The sequence below is a fragment of the Panulirus ornatus genome, chromosome 15, assembly GCF_036320965.1.
Source record: "Panulirus ornatus isolate Po-2019 chromosome 15, ASM3632096v1, whole genome shotgun sequence".
NCBI classification, from domain to species: Eukaryota; Metazoa; Arthropoda; class Malacostraca; order Decapoda; family Palinuridae; genus Panulirus; species Panulirus ornatus.
The window spans coordinates 11,317,784-11,342,503 of NC_092238.1; the positions used below are offsets into that span (position 1 = coordinate 11,317,784).

General features: G+C 41.2%; 1 protein-coding gene across 24 annotated transcripts in view; it reads left to right on the forward strand.

Moving 5' to 3' along the window:
- Positions 1-24,720, forward strand: part of LOC139753727 (uncharacterized) — a 1,039,260-nt gene that overhangs the window by 470,706 nt on the left and 543,834 nt on the right. For 22 of the 24 annotated variants that reach the window (XM_071670490.1, XM_071670488.1, XM_071670497.1 and 19 more), the window contains one exon: positions 8,466-8,637. The exons of 1 other annotated variant lie outside the window; for it this stretch is intronic. In XM_071670490.1, the coding sequence (XP_071526591.1) occupies positions 8,466-8,637 (172 nt within the window). Of the gene's footprint in view, positions 1-2,869; positions 2,950-8,465; positions 8,638-24,720 lie in introns of all 24 variants that reach the window. One more of the 24 variants, XM_071670499.1, reaches the window with a different exon arrangement.

A 24,720-nucleotide genomic window follows, 5' to 3' on the forward strand; every position in this document is an offset into this window, starting at 1 on the left:
GCGGGAGACAGCGATAAAATATAATGAATATAAATATAAAATATATATAGAACATTCACCTTTATCATCCTCTTTGCCTTTGTACAATGGCACTATGCATGCATTCCGCCAATCTTCAGGCACTTCACCATGAGCCAGACATGCATTGAATATCCTTACCAACCAGTCAACAGCAGTCACCCCTTTTTTAATAAATTTCACTGCAATACCATCCAAGCCTGCTGCCTTGTCGGCTTTCATCTTCCGCAAAGCTTTCACTACCTCTTCTCTGTTTACCAAACCATTTTCCCTGACCCTCTCACTTTGCACTCCACCTTGACCAAAACACCATATATCTGCCATTCTTATCATCAAACACATTCAACAAACCTTCAAAATACTCACTCCATCTCCTTCTCACTTCACCACTACTTGTTATTACCTCCCCATTACCCCCCTTCACCAATGTTCCCATTTGTTTTCTTGTCTTACACACTGTATTTACCATCTTCCAAAATATCTTTTTATTCTCCTTAGAGTTTGTCCTCCTTTTCACCACATGCAGCTTTCCCTTGACCTCCTGCCTCTTTCTTTTATACATCTCCCAGTCATTCATACTACTTCCCTGCAAATATCGTCCAAACGCCTCTCTCTTCTCTTTCACTAACAATCGTATTTCTTCATCCCACCACTCACTACCCTTTCTAATCACCCCACCTCCCACCTTTCTCATGCCACAAACATCTTTTGCACAAGCCATCACTGCTTCTCTAAATACATCCCATTCCTCTCCTACTCCCCTTACGTCATTTGCTCTCACCTTCTTCCATTTATTCATATTTTATTGTACTTAATTGCCATCTCCCACATCAGTGAGGTAGGGCTAGGAAATAGACAAGGAATGGCCCAACCCACCCATGTACACATGTACATACACAAACGCCCATACATGCATATATACATACATATACACTTCAACATATACATAACATATACATACACAGACATATACATATATACACATGTGCATATTCATACTTGGGTGCCTTCATCCATTCCAGGCACTACCCTGCCCCACCGGAAACAGCTTTCACCTCCCCCGTGTCAGCAATGTAACTCCAGGAAAACAGACAGAAAAAGGCCAGATTCGTTCATGCACAGTCTCTAGCTGTCTTGTGTAATGCATCAAATCCACAGCTCCCTATCCACATCCAGGCCCCAGAGACCTTTCCATGGTTTACCCCAGATGCCTCACATGCCCTGGTTCAGTCCATTGGCTGCATTTCGATCCCAGAATACCCCATCGTTCCAGTTCACTCTATTCTTTGCACACCTTTTACTCCCTTGTATGTTCAGGCTCTGATCACTCAAAATCTTTTTCACACCATCCTTCCACCTCCAATTTGGTTTCCTGCTTCTCTTTGTTCCCTCCACCTCTGACACATATATCCTCTTTGTCAATCTTTCCTCACTCATTCTCTCCATATGCCCAGATCATTTCAACACACCTTCTTCTGCTCTGCTCTGTCAACCATACTCTTTTTATTTCCACACATCTCTCTTACCCTTTCATTACTTACTTGATCAAACTGCCTCACACCACATATTGTCCTCAAACATTTCATTTCCAACACATCCACCCTCCTCTATACAACCCTATCTATAGCCCATGCTTCACAACCATATAACATTGTTAAAACTGCTACTCCATTACAGCATTTCCCAACCTAAGTTTTTTGTCTGAGTCTGAAGCATTGGGTGTGATATCCTGCAACTTTCTCTACTTGTCATACAAAGAACTACAGAGGAATTCATACAGCAACTGACCATTGAATCCTTTCAAGGCTGTTTCTAATAGTGGAAGATATCAGAAACTCGCTGATTTTTGCAGGAAAAGTTAGAAGATATGCAGGTAATTCAAAGAGAATAACCTGCAAATTGTCATTGTGACTAAGTAGGCACAAATGTTAGTCATGGACTTGAAGCAAAGTAATATTGAGTCTATTCTTAAACGTACATGCAGTGCTATCAACCAATCTAAATGGCAAACCGTCCCATATGTTTACAATCCTGTTCAAGAAGTACTTCACCTCATTCGAGGTAAAACATTTGCCCATAAGTTTGTATCCATCACTATGAGTAAAATCTGATGAATCATGTCCAAAGCAACTTGGTACATCAAGGTTATCAAAGCCTTTGATCGTTTCAAAGACTTGTATTAGAATGTCTCGTAACTTGCTCTTCTCTGAGCTAAACAGATTTAAGTTATTTAATCTGCTCTTGTATGATTTGTCTCTCAGTCCAGGAATCATCTTTGTTGCTTGACATTTTTTATAAGTTAGGGGAACCAAAACTGAACACATTCAAAACGTGGAAAAAAACAATGAAATGAAAGAGCAAAGATGATTTCTCAGGACTTAAATTCAAAGTCCTTGCTTCTGAATCCAAGACTTTTTTTTTTCACTGCTTCTGTGCATAGCCTACTTGGCTGTAGGTCACCAGAAGTTATTACACCCAAGTCTTTTTCCTCATTTACTTTTTCCAGTTCAACAGAATTCATACTTCTAACACCTGCAGAGTATTTACCAGACAGTTTGGATCTCTTATTTAAACAGAATTAAGAGGAAAGACAAGAAATAAACAAATAGTGCTAGGTAGGATGAATATGGTGGGCAGGAGAGTGCTTGAAGCTGGTGGCCAGAGTTGATGATTGGCTTAAGGCTGTACTCTATCATTTCTTTTTTGGTTGAGCTCACAGATAGGAGAGGAGTGATGGGTATTAACTGTTATCTGTAAGACTTTTAACTTGCATGTTTCAGATCTTAACCGTTGCTTTTCTTTAAATTCTTGCCAACATTACCAACACTAACACCTGTATGCCATTTTCCAGACATTATGGATCTGTTGCTCACAAAAGTATGCAGAAGTATGAAAAATAAAGCCACCATACTCCTGAAAACACGTTACAGTGTGAGTACTAGCTTCATCTTGCCTTATAACATGAATTTTCACATCAACACTGTCTCTCCCTTCATGCATGCCCACATTACAGGTTGAACCTCTTTAATCTTGCAACCTTGGGATGTGGCCATTGCCGGACCACAGAAAATGCTGAAAAACAGAAATTGATCCCAAAGCGAACCCCCCCCTATGTAAATATCTGCCCAACCCCTAGTCTTGCCAGCTCATTCCACATACATATTGTCATGTTATCAAAGGTAGAAATTAGCTTTGAACAGGAAATAGTACAAGTATTGATGCTTCGAAACAAGTTTTTTATTGTTACATTAGATTACATTAGAAGCACCCCCAGATAGAAACTCCACAATATCTTGGGCAAGGGTTTTTCGTGGCATTCGATGCCAATATAGAGCAGAATCATCAGCATTATACAATTGTTCTGGTGCTAAGTTTTATGCTTCTACTAACTTTGCAAATTCATCCACAAATTTTGTCACAGGTTTGTGATTAGTTAATGTAACGAAGGACAATAGGTTGGTAGTTGGCTTTGGTCAACTCTTGTTACTGTGTCGGTCCCAGCCAGGCAGCAGGCTCATACACTCTCTCTTGCCCTGTACATATTGCTATTGGTTGTTTAATTGAGAATCGGAGTTTTTATCGATTCTTTTAATGCGACCTTGCACTGCAAGCTTCTTTGTCAGTACTACACTTTTCTCTGCACACACTATGCACTGAAATTCCATGTCTCCTCTTAAACTTGTGTAATCATCCTTGTGAATATTCAGTCATAGTCTAGCTTTAATTCTCTACGAAAAACTTTGGCCTGCTCGATGAGCATCTCCCCAAAAATGCTTACACCTTCATTACGTGGGAGCTTAAACCACTTTATAAGTGCACTGTCTAATTCTGTTCCCCTGGCACCTTTTAAAGTTTTCCTGAAACTTTAAACCTTTCTGGATTTCATTTTCAGCAAAAAACTGAAGATAGAAAACTAACAGGACTTAATTAGCTCAGCTACACTGTAAACAAATTTTGGTGCCTTAGCGCTGGTAACAACACTGCCCTGGTGGCAGATTCACAAACTTTTGGTGGCAGAATCAAAACATGCTGAACCATGGGAAATGCCGGACCACAGGGTGCTGGATTAGAGAAGTACAGCCTTTACCGACATTAACACCCGTATGCCATTTTCCAGGCACTATTGGTTTACATAGAGGTATGGAAAAACTAGAAATAAATCCTTCATGCTAGGATAAATCTGGTGGACAAGAGAATGACCAGAACTGGCTGCTAAAGGTTCTGATTTGCCCTTCCTATTGGCTTAAGTTGGGCTTACTTTCTGTTTCATCAGAATGGGCCAACAAGCTAGTCCTACAATCTTCTTACAATCACCATGCACCTAATTAAACCTTGCTTATTATTATTACATTTTCACATAGGTACTCTTCTCAATTCCTGTCCACTCAAACATAGAAATCATCATGACAGAGTCTGTCATATCTATGGCGCCTAGTCCCCAGCATCTAGTGATGCTAAGAATCTCCAGGTTTCTGCCTGACCTTACTGCTAATAAGAGGGAGGGCTCTGGCAGTAGTAGTACTGGCCCCTCCTGTGACCTCTCCCTCTCTGTGAGACCTTCCTCTTTTTCTGTTCACTATACCAACATTCATGGTCTCTCTAGTAACCTCTCCTCAGTTGAACACCATCTGTTTAGTACCTCCTCTAATATCTTCTCTTTGAGACACAGTTGTCTAATGATGTCGCTAGTCCCTTTTTTCATATGTAATGATACACTCCCCTCACAATTGCATTTCAAGGGTGGTGTCTGTGCTTATTCCATCATAAAAAGACCTGTTGCATGCCTCAGAGACCTTGAGTCTCCAAACTTTGATGTTATGTGGCTCAAAGTCTGCCTCCTTACAAACACACTTATCCTCTGTTTCACCTATTGCTCTCCTAATTCTGCAAATTTTATGTCCTTCGACTATCAGAACTCATGCCATGAGACCGTGAAATCTCATCCACGAGCCAAAATCCTCTTCCTAGAGGATTTCAATGTTCACCATAGGAAATGGTTGAATTCCTCCCATATGAATGGTGGAGGGATGAAAGCCTTCATGTTCTCCATTCTCAATGACTTAGAACAAATTTTCTCCCAATATACCTGATTGTAGTGACCACTCTTATAATATTCTGGATTTGTTATTCACTTCTAGTCCATCTCATTGTAAATACACAATCTCGCCTCCAGTTGATGCATCTAATCACGCATTCATAAATGTATGTATTCTAATGGCACCCTCCCCTCCAGTAGCCCCTTTTAAGCATGAATACTGACACCTGAACAAAGCTGACTGGAACAACTTATGTAACTTCTTTTTTGACACTCCTTGGGTAGATTACTCTCTTATTTGATGATGCTTCTATCTCTACCAAATGCATAGCTTTCTCAAAAATTCATAAATACTTTCCCTTGTCTTTTCTTTTTTGTTTCATAATTCTCTCTTTACAGTAAACCCACGATCTAACGGACCCTGATATAACAGATTTCAGATTTAATGGACAAATAATAATACAGTACATTAATTAATGATAATTGAAAAGATGAAAAAATCTCACATACTGCAACATGCGCATTTCATATTGCACTTGTTTTTGGTAGCTTGGAGTAGACTCACCTTGTTTCGGTCTAAGTCTACCTCAAGCTATACTACGATCAGGTTATATACAGTGTTTCTTTTATTTCAGAATTGTGACTTTATTAGATATTTTTGCAATTCTTACAAAGGAAAATGGCATCAGGTGATTGTAAGACGTGCAACGAAAGCATGTATTCTGCCCTCACCTCATTATAAAGAAGTGTCCTTTCACAGAAGTGGAGTGTCGTCACCTTTGTCTGATTCCTGCCTCCAACTGACCAGCAAGTGTTCCCCTGCTGTCGGGTGCCCACCACTCAACCATTGTACCACACACTAAACCCTACACCCCCTCACGATATTTTGGCAACTAGATGTGACATTTTGTTACAACAAAAAGAAAAACAACTAAAAGGAAAAAAAGATGAAATTGAAATTCATTAAGGGATAAGGCAAATAGACACTTAAGTCACTGCTCAGCAACAATACACTTTCGTTACATGTAAGCAGAACAAAAATGACACAGATTAGTGTGTTCACATCACAGGAGCCACCACAAACATAATCTTGCAGGTATGTAGGGCATTGTCTCACACAGTGAGGGTGCCACCACCTGAGGCTGGGTGTCGACACATGGGGGCAGAGCCACTGCTGGTGGGTATTCCCCTTGATCCATGGGTGTCATGGGGATCAGCACCCAGGGGTGTAGGTGACGTTGGTTTTGCAAAGACAGGTAGCCACTGCCGTCCAGCTTCACCGAGTCTTGTCTATGTGGCTTCACCACCACTACCATGCTCAACCTGCCCCACACCTTTGATGTGACGTCCTGCATACAGACGGGTGCACACAGACAGCCTGGCCAGCATAGTGGCATCACCTGCTGGGCTGCCCTGCATGTGAGCCTTGCTCTCTGCTATGGCCCGCTCCCTGTTTCATAGAGCAGTTCTCCATTGCTAGTTTTCCAATAATGTTGCCGGGGCTATGGGACACCATCTCACAACTGTCTTCCTGCTGCCACTTGTGTGAGTGACTTATTCCCTTCTCTTAGGGGGATGTTGAGATAATAGAGCGTAGCCTGAGTTGCTTTGTTGTTGTGCAGGCTACCTCTAACACCCGTGCTGCCCCCTTGACATCCATTTTGCTGCCTTTACCGATGCTTTGGCACATCCATTGGAGTGGGAGAAGTGGGCTAAGGGTGTGTGGGCCATGATTCCCCATTTTTTTGTAGAAAGTATCCATCTTCTCGCTGTCTAGATTGGTTCTTCCGTTGCCTTGGGTGCACCCCAACTCCAGAAGAAGGGGAGCAGCCTTGTGATATCTTGGGATTTTCCCACATAGGTTTGAATCCTAATCTGTGCCATGTAAGAGGTGCAATGAAAGGAAGTAATCCATCCTCACATCAAAGAAGTATCACCTCTATCTCAGTCTGACTCCTGCCTCCAACTGCCTGGCAATGCTTCCAGTAGCCCATCGCCTTACTATCATACCACACAGTAAACCCTACAGTGATAGAGAGAGTTAAAAGAAAGCCTGTGAACTTAGATATAGCACAGAAAAGGTTACATTCGATTTAGTGGACTTGCGGATTTAATGGACACCCCTACTCCCCTATTATTCCATTGAATTGAGGGTTTCCTTTATTTCAGTAAGACCTGGCTTTGATGTGGACTTTTGTCTGTATCTAGAGCCTTCAACATAAAAAAAAAAGAAATACACCCATGCAATTAGAGACCTGTTGTTTCTTTTTTTTTTTTTTTTCCATATTTTGTATCCCTTCCAATTGTGGTACTTTCTGTGCTTCATTGTTTCTCCACTTTTGATTGCATAATTTTTCTTTGAATAGTGACTCTCTCTCATATGGGAATTCCTTAATAGCCATATTCCTGTGGAGGGCATAAGAGTCAAGAACCATCAGCTTTTACCCACCCTGCACTTATTGTATCTGTCAAAGTGTGTTCAGTCTGTTGGGTGATTAAACATCTTGATTCTTTGTTTTTACCACCTAGTTACTGTCATCTCTGTTTACTATGGATATTTCAATTGAAAAATCTGAATAGGTTCCAAACCAGTTTGCACTAAGACTGCAGAACCAGTCTGGATGTAACAGGTATGTGAGCCTGTGGGCCTCAAGCAGTCATACTTAGCAGGGGAACCACAGAGTAGTTTGGACTGTGGCCATGCTATGGAGATAGATGGTGTACATAGATTAAGGATTGGATATAGGCAGATGTCCTGTGTAAAAGGGAATGGATTAAAAGGTAGACAGAATTTGGGGAAGTTGGGAATATAAAATCCCTTCTTCATTAATACTTTAGTTCACTTTCAACTCTTAGTAGCTCAGAAAGATTTTCATGCATCAGTCTCTTGATATTGTTTAGGACCTTGCTGCATTGCTTTGAACATGGTGAACTCTTTATCAAATCATGTTGCATTACGCAAATATGAAACTGAAGAGATTAGGAGAGGAAAATGTGAGTGTAGACTTTGAAATTGCATGGCTAACTACCAAGAAAAATTGGTAGACAATTGGAGGCCATAAAAAACATAGTTATGGTAAATGAAGAAAAAAATACATAATTGGATAAAACAAAGCCCCAAGAGGAACTTCTCTTCATTTATCCAAATTGATTTTTTTCATACATATTTGCCATTTCCCACATTAGCGAGGTAACATTAAGAATAGAGGACAGAGCTTAAGAGGGGAAAATACTCACTTGGCCCCCTTCTCTCTCCTTTAAAAGTAAAAACTGGAGGGGAGTTAATTTTGCTAGATGTCATGTTTTGCTTTTAGATGCTGTGTTAATTGCTGTTTTTGACATAGGACATTTATTATAAGACTAATTATGCTTACTTTGTGGCGTAGAATTTATTTTTCTGTTATATCCACAGGCTCTTGATGGATTTTTTTTCCTTGTGAATGCCGATGGGAAAATAGAATTTGTATCGGACAAAGTGAGCCAGTTCATCAAGTTTACCTCAGAGGACTTGACAGGGGAAAGCATCTACACCATTACCCACGTAGGAGATCATAAGAAATTCACCTCCAATTTTTGGTCAAGAGGTATATATAGTTTTAAGTTGCATTTATCATTGATTCATATGCCTCTTATGTTATTTTGGTGTTAAGAATTGTTGCATTTCAAAAGCAAGGTCAATATTGTAGCACTACTTTTTTTTTGCTTTCTTTATGTGTGTGTGGTTGCTTTTGTATATATTTATATTTTATTCATTATTTTGTTTATTTTACATGATTGCCGTTTCCTTTCATACTATTCGCCATTTCCCGCATCAGCGAGGTAGCGTTAAGAACAGTGGACTGGGCCCTTGAGGGAATATCCTCACCTGGCCCCCTTCTCTGTTCCTTCTTTTGGAAAATTAAAAAAAAAGAGAGGGGAGGATTTCCAGTCACCGACTCCCTCCCCTTTTAGTCACCTTCTATGACACTCAGGGAATACATTGGAAGTATTCTTTCTCCCCTATCTCCAGGGATATATATATATATATATATATATATATATATATATATATATATATATATATATATATTTGGTGAAAGAATTATTCTAAGACCAAAATTTAAGTCAGAAGAATTATTGACAGGCCTTGGCAGCTGTTTTACTGACAGGGAACAAGTAGATCAGCCATTTGAGGTAGATGGGTCAGTCACCTTTTCATGTCATTGTTTATTATCATGTAGGAGTCAATGAAACAAACAATAGAATGTTGATCTAAACTGTCACTTGTCATTCTCGGTCATGCTGTTTTGATATGCAGAAGCTTGCATTGTATTTGCTTAAGTTTGCTGTAAATCTGGGTATTTTGATTGGCACACAATCACACACACACACATCCATGCCTGCATGCAAGCATAGCCACAAACATTCACACATACTGTGCAAGAGATGGGGCCTGAGTGCAGAACTCCTCTACCTAATGTCCAAATAATTTGCTTTGCTTATGACCAGCTTCATATGCTTTCTTGATTAAGTTTTATTTGAAATGTACTCCATGGTCCTTTTTCACATGATAATTGTGCTGTGATGTGTAAACTTAGTTTTTCATCTTAAGTATGTAAGCCATTTGTCTGACCACTGCTGCCTTTTGTCTCATATTTCTGCAGTATTTTGATCTCCCTGTTACCCTGTGTGTGTGGGTATGTCTATGTGTGTGATGATTAGAATATGATGGTGTCTCTTTCTTCTTCAAATGGCCTCTGTTTCTCTTGAACTGGAGTGGCACCCCAACATTATTAAGATACAAGGTTCTATATATATATATATATATATATATATATATATATATATATAAGGGAGCGGGGGGCTGGAAATCCTCCCCTCTCGTTTTTTTTATTTTTTTTTTTTTAATTTTCCAAAAGAAGGAACAGAGAAGAGGGCCAGGTGAGGATATTCCCTCAAAGGCCCAGTCCTCTGTTCTTAACGCTACCTCGCTATTGCGGGAAATAGCGAATAGTATGAAAAAAAAAAAAAAAAAATATATATATATATATATATATATATATATATATATATATATATAAAAGGGGAAACAGAAGAAGGAGTCACACGAGGAGTGCTCATCCTCCTCGAAGGCTCAGATTGGGGTGTCTAAATGTGTGTGGATTCAACCAAGATGAGAAAAAAGGAGAGATAGGTAGTATGTTTGAGGAAAGGAACCTGGATGTTTTGGCTCTGAGTAAAACGAAGTTAAAGGGTAAAGGGGAAGAGTGGTTTGGCAATGTCTTGGGAGTAAAGTCAGGGGTTAGTGAGAGGACAAGAGCAAGGGAAGGAGTAGCACTACTCCTGAATCAGGAGTTGTGGGAGTATGTGATAGAGTGTAAGAAAGTAAATTCTAGATTGATATGGGTAAAACTGAAAGTTGATGGAGAGAGATGGGTGATTATTGGTGCATATGCACCTGGGCATGAGAAGAAAGATCATGAGAGGCAAGTGTTTTGGGAGCAGCTGAATGAGTGTGTTAGTGGTTTTGATGCACAAGACCAGGTTATAGTGATGGGTGATTTGAATGCAAAGGTGAGTAATGTGGCAGTTGAGGAAATAATTGGTATACATGGAGTGTTCAGTGTTGTAAATGGAAATGGTGAAGAGCTTGTAGATTTATGTGCTGAAAAAGGACTGGTGATTGGGAATACCTGGTTTAAAAAGTGAGATATACATAAGTAAACGTATGTAAGTAGGAGAGATGGCCAGAGAGCGCTATTGGACTACGTATTAATTGATAGACGCACGAAAGAGAGACTTTTGGATGTTAATGTGCTGAGAGGTGCAACTGGAGGGATGTCTGATCATTATTTTGTGGAAGCGAAGGTGAAGATTTGTGGGGGTTTTCAGAAAAGAAGAGAGAATGTTAGGGTGAAGAGAGTGGTGAGAGTAAGTGAGCTTGGGAAGGAGACTTGTGTGAGGAAGTACCAGGAGAGACTGAGTACAGAATGGAAAAAGGTGAGAACAAAGGAGGTAAGGGGAGTGGGGGAGGAATGGGATGTATTTAGGGAAGCAGTGATGGCTTGCACAAAAGAAGCTTGTAGCATGAGAAGGGTGGGAGGTGGGTTGATTAGAAAAGGTAGTGAGTGGTGGAATGAAGAAGTAAGATTATTAGTGAAAGAGAAGAGAGAGGCATTTGAACGATTTTTGCGGGGAAAAAATGTAAATGAGTGGGAGAGGTATAAAAGAAAGGGGCAGGAGGTCAAGAGAAAGGTGCAAGAGGTGAAAAAGAGGGCAAATGAGAGTTGGGGTGAGGGAGTATCATTAAATTTCAGGGAGAATAAAAAGATGTTTTGGAAGGAGGTAAATAAAGTGCGTAAGACAAGGGAGCAAATGGGAACTTCAGTGAAGGGCGCAAATGGGGAGGTGATAACAAGTAGTGGTGATGTGAGAAGGAGATGGAGTGAGTATTTTGAAGATTTGTTGAATGTGTTTGATGATAGAGTGGCAGATGTGGGGTGTCTTGGTCGAGGTGGTGTGCAGAGTGAGAGGGTTAGGGAAAATGATTTGGTAAATAGAGAAGAGGTAGTAAAAGCTTTACGGAAGATGAAAGGCGGCAAAGCAGCAGGTTTGGATGGTATTGCAGTGGAATTTATTAAAAAAGGGGGTGACTGTATTGTTGACTGGTTGGTAAGGTTATTTAATGTATGTATGACTCATGGTGAGGTGCCTGAGGATTGCCGGAATGCTTGCATAGTGCCATTGTACAAAGGCAAAGGGGATAAGAGTGAGTGCTCAAATTACAGAGGTATAAGTTTGTTGATTATTCCTGGTAAATTATATGGGAGGGTATTGATTGAGAGGGTGAAGGCATGTACAGAGCATCAGATTGGGGAAGAGCAGTGTGGTTTCAGAAGTGGTAGAGGATGTGTGGATCAGGTGTTTGCTTTGAAGAATGTATGCGAGAAATACTTAGAAAAACAAATAGATTTGTATGTAGCATTTATGGATCTGGAGAAGGCATATGATAGAGTTGATAGAGATGCTCTGTGGAAGGTTTTAAGAATATATGGAGTGGGAGGCAAGTTGTTAGAAGCAGTGAAAAGTTTTTATCGAGGATGTAAGGCATGTGTACGTGTAGGAAGAGAGGAAAGTGATTGGTTGGTTCTCAGTGAATATATATATATATATATATATATATATATATATATATATATATATATATATATATATATATATATCTATATTTTTTTTTTTTTTTTTTTTTACTTTGTCGCTGTCTCCCGCGTTTGCGAGGTAGCGCAAGGAAACAGACGAAAGAAATGGCCCAACCCCCCCCCCATACACCTGTACATACACACGTCCACACACGCAATTATACATACCTACACAGCTTTCCATGGTTTACCCCAGACGCTTCACATGCCTTGATTTACTCCACTGACAGCACGTCAACCCCTGTATACCACATCGCTCCAATTCACTCTATTCCTTGCCCTCCTTACACCCTCCTGCATGTTCAGGCCCCGATCACACAAAATCTTTTTCACTCCATCTTTCCACCTCCAATTTGGTCTCCCTCTTCTCCTCGTTCCCTCCACCTCCGACACATATATCCTCTTGGTCAATCTTTCCTCACTCATTCTCTCCATGTGCCCAAACCATTTCAAAACACCCTCTTCTGCTCTCTCAACCACGCTCTTTTTATTTCCACACATCTCTCTTACCCTTACGTTACTTACTCGATCAAACCACCTCACACCACACATTGTCCTCAAACATCTCATTTCCAGCACATCCATCCTCCTGCGCACAACTCTATCCATAGCCCACGCCTCGCAACCATACAACATTGTTGGAACCACTATTCCTTCAAACATACCCATTTTTGCTTTCCGAGATAATGTTCTCGACTTCCACACATTTTTCAAGGCTCCCAAAATTTTCGCCCCCTCCCCCACCCTATGATCCACTTCCGCTTCCATGGTTCCATCCGCTGACAGATCCACTCCCAGATATCTAAAACACTTCACTTTTTTTTTTTTCATACTATTCACTATTTCCCGCGATAGCGAGGTAGCGTTAAGAACAGAAGACTGGGCCTTTGAGGGAATATCCTCACCTGACCTCCTTCTCTGTTCCTTCTTTTGGAAAATTAAAAAAAAAAAAAAAACAACGAGAGGGGAGGATTTCCAGCCCCCCGCTCCCTTCCCTTTTAGTCGCCTTCTACGACACGCAGGGAATATGTGGGAAGTATTCTTTCTCCCCTATCCCCAGGGAATATATATATATATATATATATATATATATATATATATATATATATATGGGCTATGGATAGAGTGGTGTGCAGGAGGATGGATGTGCTGGAAATGAGATGTTTGAGGACAATGTGTGGTGTGAGGTGGTTTGATCGAGTAAGTAACGTAAGGGTAAGAGAGATGTGTGGAAATAAAAAGAGCGTGGTTGAGAGAGCAGAAGAGGGTGTTTTGAAATGGTTTGGGCACATGGAGAGAATGAGTGAGGAAAGATTGACCAAGAGGATATATGTGTAGGAGGTGGAGGGAACGAGGAGAAGAGGGAGACCAAATTGGAGGTGGAAAGATGGAGTGAAAAAGATTTTGTGTGATCGGGGCCTGAACATGCAGGAGGGTGAAAGGAGGGCAAGGAATAGAGTGAATTGGAGCGATGTGGTATACCGGGGTTGACGTGCTGTCAGTGGATTGAATCAGGGCATGTGAAGCGTCTGGGGTAAACCATGGAAAGCTATGTAGGTATGTATATTTGCGTGTGTGGACGTATGTATATACATGTGTATGGGGGTGGGTTGGGCCATTTCTTTCGTCTGTTTCCTTGCGCTACCTTGCAAACGCGGGAGACAGCGACAAAGTATAATAAAAAATAATAATATAATATATATATATATATATATATATATATATATATATATATATATATATATATATATATATACAGTCACCCCCTTTTATAATAAATTCCACTGCAATACCATCCAAACCTGCTGCCTTGCCAGCTTTCATCTTCCGCAAAGCTTTTACTACCTCTTCTCTGTTTATCAAATCATTTTCCCTAACCCTCTCACTTTGCACACCACCTCGACCAAAACACCCTATATCTGCCACTCTATCATCAAACACATTCAACAAACCTTCAAAATACTCACTCCATCTCCTTCTCACATCACCACTACTTGTTATCACCTCCCCATTTGCGTCCTTCACTGAAGTTCCCATTTGCTCCCTTGTCTTACGCACTTTATTTACCTCCTTCCAGAACATCTTTTTATTCTCCCTAAAATTTAATGATACTCTCTCACCCCAACTCTCATTTCTTGACTGGTTGGTAAGGTTATTTAATGTATGTATGACTCACGGTGAGGTGCCTGAGGATTGGCGGAATGCGTGCAAAGTGCCATTGTACAAAGGCAAAGGGGATAAGAGTGAGTGCTCAAATTACAGAGGTATAAGTTTGTTGAGTATTCCTGGTAAATTATATGGGAGGGTATTGATTGAGAGGGTGAAAGCATGTACAGAGCATCAGATTGGGGAAGAGCAGTGTGGTTTCAGAAGTGGTAGAGGATGTGTGGATCAGGTGTTTGCTTTGAAGAATGTATGTGAGAAATACTTAGAAAAACAAATGGATTTGTATGTAGCATTTATGGATCTGGAGAAGGCATATGATAGAGTTGATAGAGATGCTCTGTGGAAGGTATTAAGAATATATGGTGAGGGAGGCAAGTTGTTAGAAGCAGTGAAAAGTTTTTATCGAGGATGTAAGGCATGTGTACGTGTAGGAAGAGAGGAAAGTGATTGGTTCTCAGTGAATGTAGGTTTGCGGCAGGGGTGTGTGATGTCTCCATGGTTGTTTAATTTGTTTATGGATGGGGTTGTTAGAGAGGTGAATGCAAGAGTTTTGGAAAGAGGGGCAAGTATGAAGTCTGTTGGGGATGAGAGAGCTTGGGAAGTGAGTCAGTTGTTGTTCGCTGATGATACAGCGCTGGTGGCTGATTCATGTGAGAAACTGCAGAAGCTGGTGACTGAGTTTGGTAAAGTGTGTGAAAGAAGAAAGTTAAGAGTAAATGTTAATAAGAGCAAGGTTATTAGGTACAGAAGGGTTGAGGGTCAAGTCAATTGGGAGGTGAGTTTGAATGGAGAAAAACTGGAGGAAGTGAAGTGCTTTAGATATCTGGGAGTGGATCTGGCAGCGGATGGAACCATGGAAGCGGAAGTGAATCATAGGGTGATGGAGGGGGCGAAAATTCTGGGAGCCTTGAAGAATGTGTGGAAGTCGAGAACATTATCTCGGAAAGCAAAAATGAGTATGTTTGAAGGAATAGTGGTTCCAACAATGTTGTATGGTTGCGAGGCGTGGGCTATGGATAGAGTTGTGCGCAGGAGGATGGATGTGCTGGAAATGAGATGTTTGAGGACAATGTGTGGTGTGAGGTGGCTTGATCGAGTAAGTAACGTAAGGGTAAGAGAGATGTGTGGAAATAAAAAGAGCGTGGTTGAGAGAGCAGAAGAGGGTGTTTTGAAATGGTTTGGGCACATGGAGAGAATGAGTGAGGAAAGATTGACCAAGAGGATATATGTGTCGGAGGTGGAGGGAACGAGGAGAAGAGGGAGACCAAATTGGAGGTGGAAAGATGGAGTGAAAAATATTTTGTGTGATCGGGGCCTGAACATGCAGGAGGGTGAAAGGAGGGCAAGGAATAGAGTGAATTGGAGCGATGTGGTATACCGGGGTTGACGTGCTGTCAGTGGATTGAATCGGGGCATGTGAAGCGTCTGGGGTAAACCATGGAAAGCTGTGTAGGTATGTATATTTTGCGTGTGTTGACGTATGTATATACATGTGTATGGGGGTGGGTTGGGCCATTTCTTTCATCTGTTTCCTTGCGCTACCTCGCAAACGCGGGAGACAGCGACAAAGCAAAAAAAAAAGAAAATATATATATATATATATATATATATATTTATTTTTTTTTTCTGCTTTGTCGCTGTCTCCCGCATTAACGAGGTAGCGCAAGGCAACAGGCGAAAGAATGGCCCAACCCATCCACATACACATGTATATACATACATGTCCACACACGCAAACATACATAACTGTACATCTCAATGTACACATATATATATACACACGGACATATACATATATACACATGTACATAATTCATACTGTCTGCCTTTATTTATTCCCATTGCCACCTCACCACACATGGAATAACAACCCTCTCCCCCCTCATGTGTGCGAGGTAGCATTAGGAAAAGACAACAAAGGCCCCATTCGTTCACACTCAGTCTCTACCTGGCATGTAATAATGCACCGAAACCACAGCTCCCTTTCCACATCCAGGCCCCACAGAACTTTCCATGGTTTACCCCAGATACTTCACATGCCCTGATTCAATCCATTGACGGCAGGTAGACCCCGGTATACCACATCGTTCCAATTCACTCTATTCCTTGCACGCCTTTCACCCTCCTGCATGTTCAGGCCCCGATCACTCAAAATATTTTTCACTCCATCTTTCTACCTCCAATTTGGTCTCCCACTTCTCCTCGTTCCCTCCACCTCTGACACCTATATCCTCTTGGTCAATCTTTCCTCACTCATTCTCTCCATGTGACCAAACCATTTCAAAACACCCTCTTCTGCTCTCTCAACCACACTCTTTTTTTTTCCACACATCTCTCTTACCCTTACGTTACTTGCTCGATCAAACCACCTCACACCACATATTGTCCTCAAACATCTCATTTCCAGCACATCCATCCTCCTGCGCACAACTGTATCCATAGCCCACGCCTCGCAACCATACAATATCGTTGGAACCAGTATTCCTTCAAACATACCCATTTTTGCTTTCTGAGATAATGTTCTCGACTTCCACACATTCTTCAAGGCTCCCAGAATTTTTGCCTCCTCCCCCACCCTGTGATTCACTTCCGCTTCCATGGTTCCATCCGCTGCCAGATCCACTCCCAGATATCTAAAACACTTTACTTCCTCCAGTTTTTCCCCACTCAAACTTACCTCCCAATTGACTTGACCCTCAACCCTACTGTACCTAATAACCTTGCTCTTATTCACATTTACTCTTGGATGGTATTGCAGTGGAATTTATTAAAAAAGGGGGTGATTGTATTGTTGACTGGTTGGTAAGGTTATTTAATGTATGTATGATTCATGGTGAGATGCCTGAGGATTGGCAGAATGCTTGCAGTGCCATTGTACAAAGGCAAAGGGGATAAGAGTGAGTGCTCAAATTACAGAGGTATAAGTTTGTTGAGTATTCCTGGTAAATTATATGAGAGGGTATTGATTGAGAGGGTGAAGGCATGTACAGAGCATCAGATTGGGGTAGAGCAGCGTGGTTTCAGAAGTGGTAGAGGATGTGTGGATCAGGTGTTTGCTTTGAAGAATGTATGTGAGAAATACTTAGAAAAGCAAATGGATTTGTATGTAGGATTTATGGATCTGGAGAAGGCATATGATAGAGTTGATAGAGATGCTCTATGGAAGGTACTAAGAATATATGGTGTGGGAGGCAAGTTGTTAGAAGCAGTGAAAAATTTTTATCGAGGATGTAAGGCATGTGCACATGTAGGAAGAGAGTAAAGTGATTGGTTCTCAGTGAATGTAGGTTTGCGGTAGGGGTGTGTGATGTCTCCATGGTTGTTTAATTTGTTTATGGTTGGGGTTGTTAGGGAGATGAATGCAAGAGTTTTGGAAAGAGGGGCAAGTATGCAGTCTGTTGTGGATGAGAGAGCTTGGGAAGTGATTCAGTTGTTGTTCACTGATGATACAGCGCTGGTGGCTGATTCATGTGAGAAAGTGCAGAAGCTGGTGACTGAGTTTGGTATATATGTATATAAATATATATCAGCGCTGATGGCTGATTCATGTAAGAAACTGCAGAAGTGGGTGACTGAGTTTGGTAAAGTGTGTGAAAGAAGAAAGTCAAGAGTAAATGTGAATAAGAGCAAGGTTTATATTTACAGTAGGGTTGAGGGTCAAGTCAATTGGGAAGTAAGTTTGAATGGAGAAAAGCTGGAGGAAGTGAAGTGTTTTAGATATCCGGGAGTGGATCTGGCAGCGGATGGAACCATGGAAGCGGAAGTGAATCATAGGGTGGGGGAGGGGGCGAAAATTCTGGGAGCCTTGAAGAATGTTCAGAAGTGGAGAACATTATCTCGGAAAGCAAAAATGGGTATGTTTGAAGGAATAGTGGTTCCAACAATGTTGTATGGTAAAGCAAAAATGGGTATGTTTGAAGGAATAGTGGTTCCAACAATGTTGTATGGTTGTGAGGCGTGGGCTATGGATAGAGTTGTGCGCAGGAGGGTGGATGTGCTGGAAATAAGATGTTTAAGGAAAATGTGTGGTGTGAGGTGGTTTGATCGAGTAAGTAATGTAAGGGTAAGAGAGATGTGTGGAAATAAAAAGAGCGTGGTTGAGAGAGCAGAAGAAGGTGTTTTGAAATGGTTTGGCCACATGGAGAGAATGAGTGAGGAAAGATTGACCAATTGTCGGAGGTGGAGGGAACGAGGAGAAGTGGGAGACCAAATTGGAGGTGGAAAGATGGAGTGAAAAAGATTTTGAGTGATCGGGGCCTGAACATGCAGGAGGGTGAAAGGAGGGCAAGGAATAGAGTGAATTGGATCGATGTGGTATACTGGGGTTGACATGCTGTCAGTGGATTGAATCAGGGCATGTGAAGCGTCTGGGGTAAACCATGGAAAGTGTGTGGGGCCTGGATGTGGAAAGGGAGCTGTGGTTTCGGGCATTATTGCATGACAGCTAGAGACTGAGTGTGAACGAATTGGGCCTTTGTTGTCTTTTCCTAGTGCTACCTCGCACACATGAGGGGGGAGGGGGATGGTATTCCATGTGTGGCGAGGTGGCGATGGGAATGAATAAAGGCAGACAGTGTGAATTGTGTGCATGGGTATATATGTATGTGTCTGTGTGTGTATATATATATGTGTACATTGAGATGTATACGTATGTATATTTGCGTGTGTGGACGTGTATGTATATACTTTGTGTATGGGGGTGGGTTGGGCCATTTCTTTCGTCTGTTTCCTTGCGCTACCTCGCAAACACGGGAGACAACGACAAAGCAAAATATAAATAAATAAAAATATGATATATATATATATATATATATATATATATATCCCTGGGGATAGGGGAGAAAGAATACTTCCCATGTATTCCCTGCGTGTCATATATATATATATATATATATATATATATATATATATATATATATATATATGTATATATATATATATATATATATATATATATATATATATATATATATATATATATATATATATATATATATCTTTCTTTCTTTCTTTCAAAGTATTTGCCATTTCCCGCGTTAGCGAGGTAGCGTTAAGAACAGAGGACTGGGCCTTTGAGGGAATACCCTCACCTGGCCCAATTCTCTGTTCCTTCTTTTGGAAAAAAAAAAAAAGAAAAAAAAAAGAGAGGAGGATTTCCAGCCCCCCGCTCCCTCCCCTTTTAGTCGCCTTCTACGACACGCAGGGAATACGTGGGAAGTATTCTTAATCCCCTATCCCCAAGGATATATATATATATATATATATAGATCTTTCTTTCAAACTATTCGCCATTTCCCGCATTAGCGAGGTAGCGTTAAGAACAGAGGACTGGGCCTTTGAGGGAATACCCTCACCTGGCCCAATTCTCTGTTCCTTCTTTTGGAAAAAAAAAAAAAAAAAAAACCGAGAGGGTAGGATTTCCAGCCCCCCGCTCCCTCCCCTTTTAGTCGCCTTCTACGACACGCAGGGAATACGTGGGAAGTATTCTTAATCCCCTATCCCCAGGGATAATATATATATATATATATATATATATATATATATATATATATATATATATATGCCTGAGGATTGGCGGAATGCGTGCATAGTGCCATTGTACAAAGGCAAAGGGGTTAAGAGTGAGTGCTCAAATTACAGAGGTATAAGTTTGTTGAGTATTCCTGGTAAATTATATGGGTGGGTATGGATTGAGAGGGTGAAGGCATGTACAGAGCATCAGATTGGGGAAGAGCAGTGTGGTTTCAGAAGTGATAGAGGATGTGTGGATCAGGTGTTTGCTTTGAAGAATGTATGTGAGAAATACTTAGAAAAGCAAATGGATTTGTATGTAGCATTTTTGGATCTGGAGAAGGCATATGATAGAGTTGATAGAGATGCTCTGTGGAAGGTATTAAGAATATATGGTGTGGGAGGCAAGTTGTTAGAAGCAGTGAAAAGTTTTTATCGAGGATGTAAGGCATTTGTACGTGTAGGAAGAGAGGAAAGTGATTGGTTCTCAGTGAATGTAGGTTTGCGGTAGGGGTGTGTGATGTCTCCATGGTTGTTTAATTTGTTTATGGATGGGGTTGTTAGGGAGGTGAATGCAAGAGTTTTGGAAAGAGGGGCAAGTATGAAGTCTGTTGGGGATGAGAGAGCTTGGGAAGTGAGTCAGTTGTTATTCGCTGATGATACAGCGCTGGTGGCTGATTCATGTGAGAAACTGCAGAAGCTGGTGACTGAGTTTGGTAAAGTGTGTGAAAGAAGAAAGTTAAGAGTAAATGTGAATAAGATCAAGGTTATTAGGTACAGTAGGGTTGAGGGTCAAGTCAATTGGAAGGTGAGTTTGGAGAAAAAAAAACTGGAGGAAGTGAAGTGTTTTAGATATCTGGGAGTGGATCTGGTAGCGGATGGAACCATGGAAGCGGAAGTGGATCATAGGGTGGGGGAGGGGCGAAAATTCTGGGAGCCTTGAAGAATGTGTGGAAGTCGAGAACATTATCTCGGAAAGCAAAAATGGGTATGTTTGAAGGAATAGTGGTTCCAACAATGTTGTATGGTTGCGAGGCGTGGGCTATGGATAGAGTTGTGCGCAGGAGGATGGATGTGCTGGAAATGAGATGTTTGAGGACAATGTGTGGTGTGAGGTGGTTTGATCGAGTAAGTAACGTAAGGGTAAGAGAGATGTGTGGAAATAATAAGAGCGTGGTTGAGAGAGCAGAAGAGGGTGTTTTGAAATGGTTTGGTCACATGGAGAGAATGAGTGAGGAAAGATTGACCAAGAGTATATATGTGTCGGAGGTGGAGGGAACGAGATGAAGAGGGAGACCAAATTGGAGGTGGAAAGATGGAGTGAAAAAGATTTTGTGTGATCGGGGCCTGAACATGCAGGAGGGTGAAAGGAGGGCAAGGAATAGAGTGAATTGGAGCGATGTGGTATACCGGGGTTGACGTGCTGTCAGTGGATTGAATCGGGGCATGTGAAGCGTCTGGGGTAAACCATGGAAAGATGTGTAGGTATGTATATTTTCGTGTGTGGACGTATGTATATACATGTGTATGGGGGTGGGTTGGGCTATTTCTTTCGTCTGTTTCCTTGCGCTACCTCGCAAACGCGGGAGACAGCGACAAAGCAAAAAAAAAAATATATATATATATATATATATATATATATATATATATATATATGATAATGATAATGATAATGAGAGTGAAAAGCAATATGATGATGGTAAATGTGACAATACTGATTATGTGTATGAGAAACAGGGTAATAGTGAATATCAGGAGCAGGGTGATGGCTATCGTGAAAATGAAGAGCTAGATGATAAAGATAAACATGAAAATCTTTGTGATGGTAAATCTGGGGAATGGTGTGATATTGAAGAGTATGATGAGCAAGGTGATGATAATGAAATTGAATATGAAGAAGAGGGTAATTTTAATGAAAATGAAGACAGTGGTCATAGTGTTGAACTGTATAATGATGAATGTGAAAACTGTAATGATTTTGATGAACAGAATGAAGAGCCAAGCAGAAATGAGGGTGAAAAGCAATATGATGATGGTAAACATGAGGATATTGATTGTGAGTATGAATACTGATTGTGAGTATGAAACATGAGTATACTGATTGTGAGAAACTGCAGAAGCTGGTGACTGAGTTTGGTAAAGTGTGTGAAAGAAGAAAGTTAAGAGTAAATGTGAATAAGAGCAAGGTTATTAGGTACAGTAGGGTTGAGGGTCAAGTCAATTGGGAGGTAAGTTTGAATGGAGAAAAACTGGAGGAAGTAAAGTGTTTTAGATATCTGGGAGTGGATCTGGCAGCGGATGGAACCATGGAAGCGGAAGTGGATCATAGGGTGGGGGAGGGGGCGAAAATCCTGGGAGCCTTGAAGAATGTGTGGAAGTCGAGAACATTATCTCGGAAAGCAAAAATGGGTATGTTTGAAGGAATAGTGGTTCCAACAATGTTGTATGGTTGCGAGGCGTGGGCTATGGATAGAGTTTTGCGCAGGAGGGTGGATGTGCTGGAAATGAGATGTTTGAGGACAATGTGTGGTGTGAGGTGGTTTGATCGAGTAAGTAATGTAAGGGTAAGAGAGACGTGTGGAAATAAAAAGAGCATGGTTGAGAGAGCAGAAGAGGGTTTTTTGAAATGGTTTTGGCACATGGAGAGAATGAGTGAGGACAGATTGACCAAGAGGATATATGTGTTGGAGGTGGAGGGAACGAGGAGAAGTGGGAGACCAAATTGGAGGTGGAAAGACGGAGTGAAAAAGATTTTGTGTGATCGGGGCCTGAACATGCAGGAGGGTGAAAGGAGGGCAAGGAATAGAGTGAATTGGAGCGATGTGGTATACAGGGGTTGACGTGCTGTCAGTGGATTGAATCAAGGCATGTGAAGCGTCCGGGGTAAACCATGGAAAGCTGTGTAGGTATGTATATTTCCGTGTGTGGACGTTTGTATGTACATGTGTATAGGGGGGGTTGGGCCATTTCTTTCGTCTGTTTCCTTGCGCTACCTCGCAAACGTGGGAGACAGCGACAAAGTATAAAAAAAAAAAAAAAAAATATATATATACATAAATTGGATGGTACTGCAGTGGAATTTATTAGAAAAGTGGGTGACTGTGTTGTTCATTGGTTGGTAAGGATATTCACTGTATGTATGGACCATGGTGAAGTGCCTGATAATTGGCAGAATACATGCATAGTGCCATTGTGCAAAGGCAAAGTGGATAAAATAAAGGTGAGTGTTCAAACTACAGAGGCATAAGTTTGTTGAATATTCCTGGGAAATCATGCGGGAGGGTTTTGATTGAGAGGGTGAGGGCATGTACAGAGCACCAGATTGGGGAAGGGAAGTTTGGTTTCAGAAGTGGTAGAGGGTGCATGGATCAGGTGTTTGCTTTGAAGAATGTATGTAAGAAATATGTATTTGTATGTTGCATTTATGGATCTGGAGAAGGCATGTGATAGGGTTGATAGAGGTGCTTTGTGGAAGGTTTTGATAGTATATGGTGTATAAGGTAAGTCGCTAGCAGTGAAAATTTTTCATCAAGGATGTAAGGCATGTGTGCATTTAGAAAGAGAGGAAAGTGATTGGTTCCCAGTGAATGTTGGTTTGCGGCAGGGGTGGTTGGGGAGGTAAGTGTGAGAGTTTTGGAGAGAGGGGCAAGTATGCAGTCTGTTGTGGATGAGAGAGCCTGGGAAGTGAGTCAGTTGTTGTTTGCTGATGATACAACTCTAGCGATTTGATTCATGTAAGAAACTGCAGAGGTTGTTGACCGAGCTTGGAAAAGTGTGTGAAAGGAGAAAGTTGAGAGTAAGTATGAATAAGAGCAAGCTTATTAGGTTCTGTAGGATTAAGGGACAAGTTACTTTGGATGTAAGTTTGGATGGAGAAAAATTGGAGGAAGTGAAGTGTTTTAGATATCTGGGAGTGGATTTATCAGCGTTGGAACCATGGAAGTGGAAGTGAGTCACAGGGTGGGGGAGGGGGCAAAGGTTCTGGGAGCGATGAAGAATGTGTGTAAGGAGATAATGTTATCTCGGAGAGCAAAAATGGGTATGTTTGAAGGAATAGTAGTTCCAACATTGTAATATGGTTGCAAGGCATGGGCTATAGATAGGGGTTATACGGAGGAGGGTGGATTTGTTGGAAATGAAATGCTTGAGGACAATATGTGGTGTGAGATGGTTTGATTGAGTAAGTGATATAAGCATAAGAGAGATCTGTGAAAATGAAGAGTATAGTTGAGAGAGCAGAAGAGGGTGTGCTGAAATGGTTTGGACAAAGATTGAGGAAAGATTGACAAAGAGGATGTATGTGTCAGAGGTGGAGGGAACAAGAAGCAGGAGACCAAATTGGAGGTAGAAGGATGGAATGAAAAATGTTTTGAGCAGTCGGGGCATGAACATACAGGAGGGTGAGAGGCGTGCAAGGAATAGAGTGAATTGGAATGATGCTGTGTACCAGGGTCATCATGCTGTCAGTGGACTGAATCAGGGCATGTGAAGCATCAGGGGTAAACCATAGAAAGGTGTGTGGGGCCTGGATGTGGATAGGGAGCTGTGGTTTCAGCACATTGCACATGACAGCTAGAGACTGAGTGTGAACAAATATGGCCTTTTTTTTTTTTGTTTTCCTGGCGCTTCCTTGCTGAAGCAGGGGGTAATGATGCTGATTCCTGTGGGGTGGTCTAGTACCAGGAATGGATGAAGGCAAGCAAGTATGAATATGTACTTGTGTATATATGTATACATCTGTGTATGTATGTATATGTTGATATGTATATGTATGTATATGTGCATGTATGGGTGTTAATGTATATATATGTG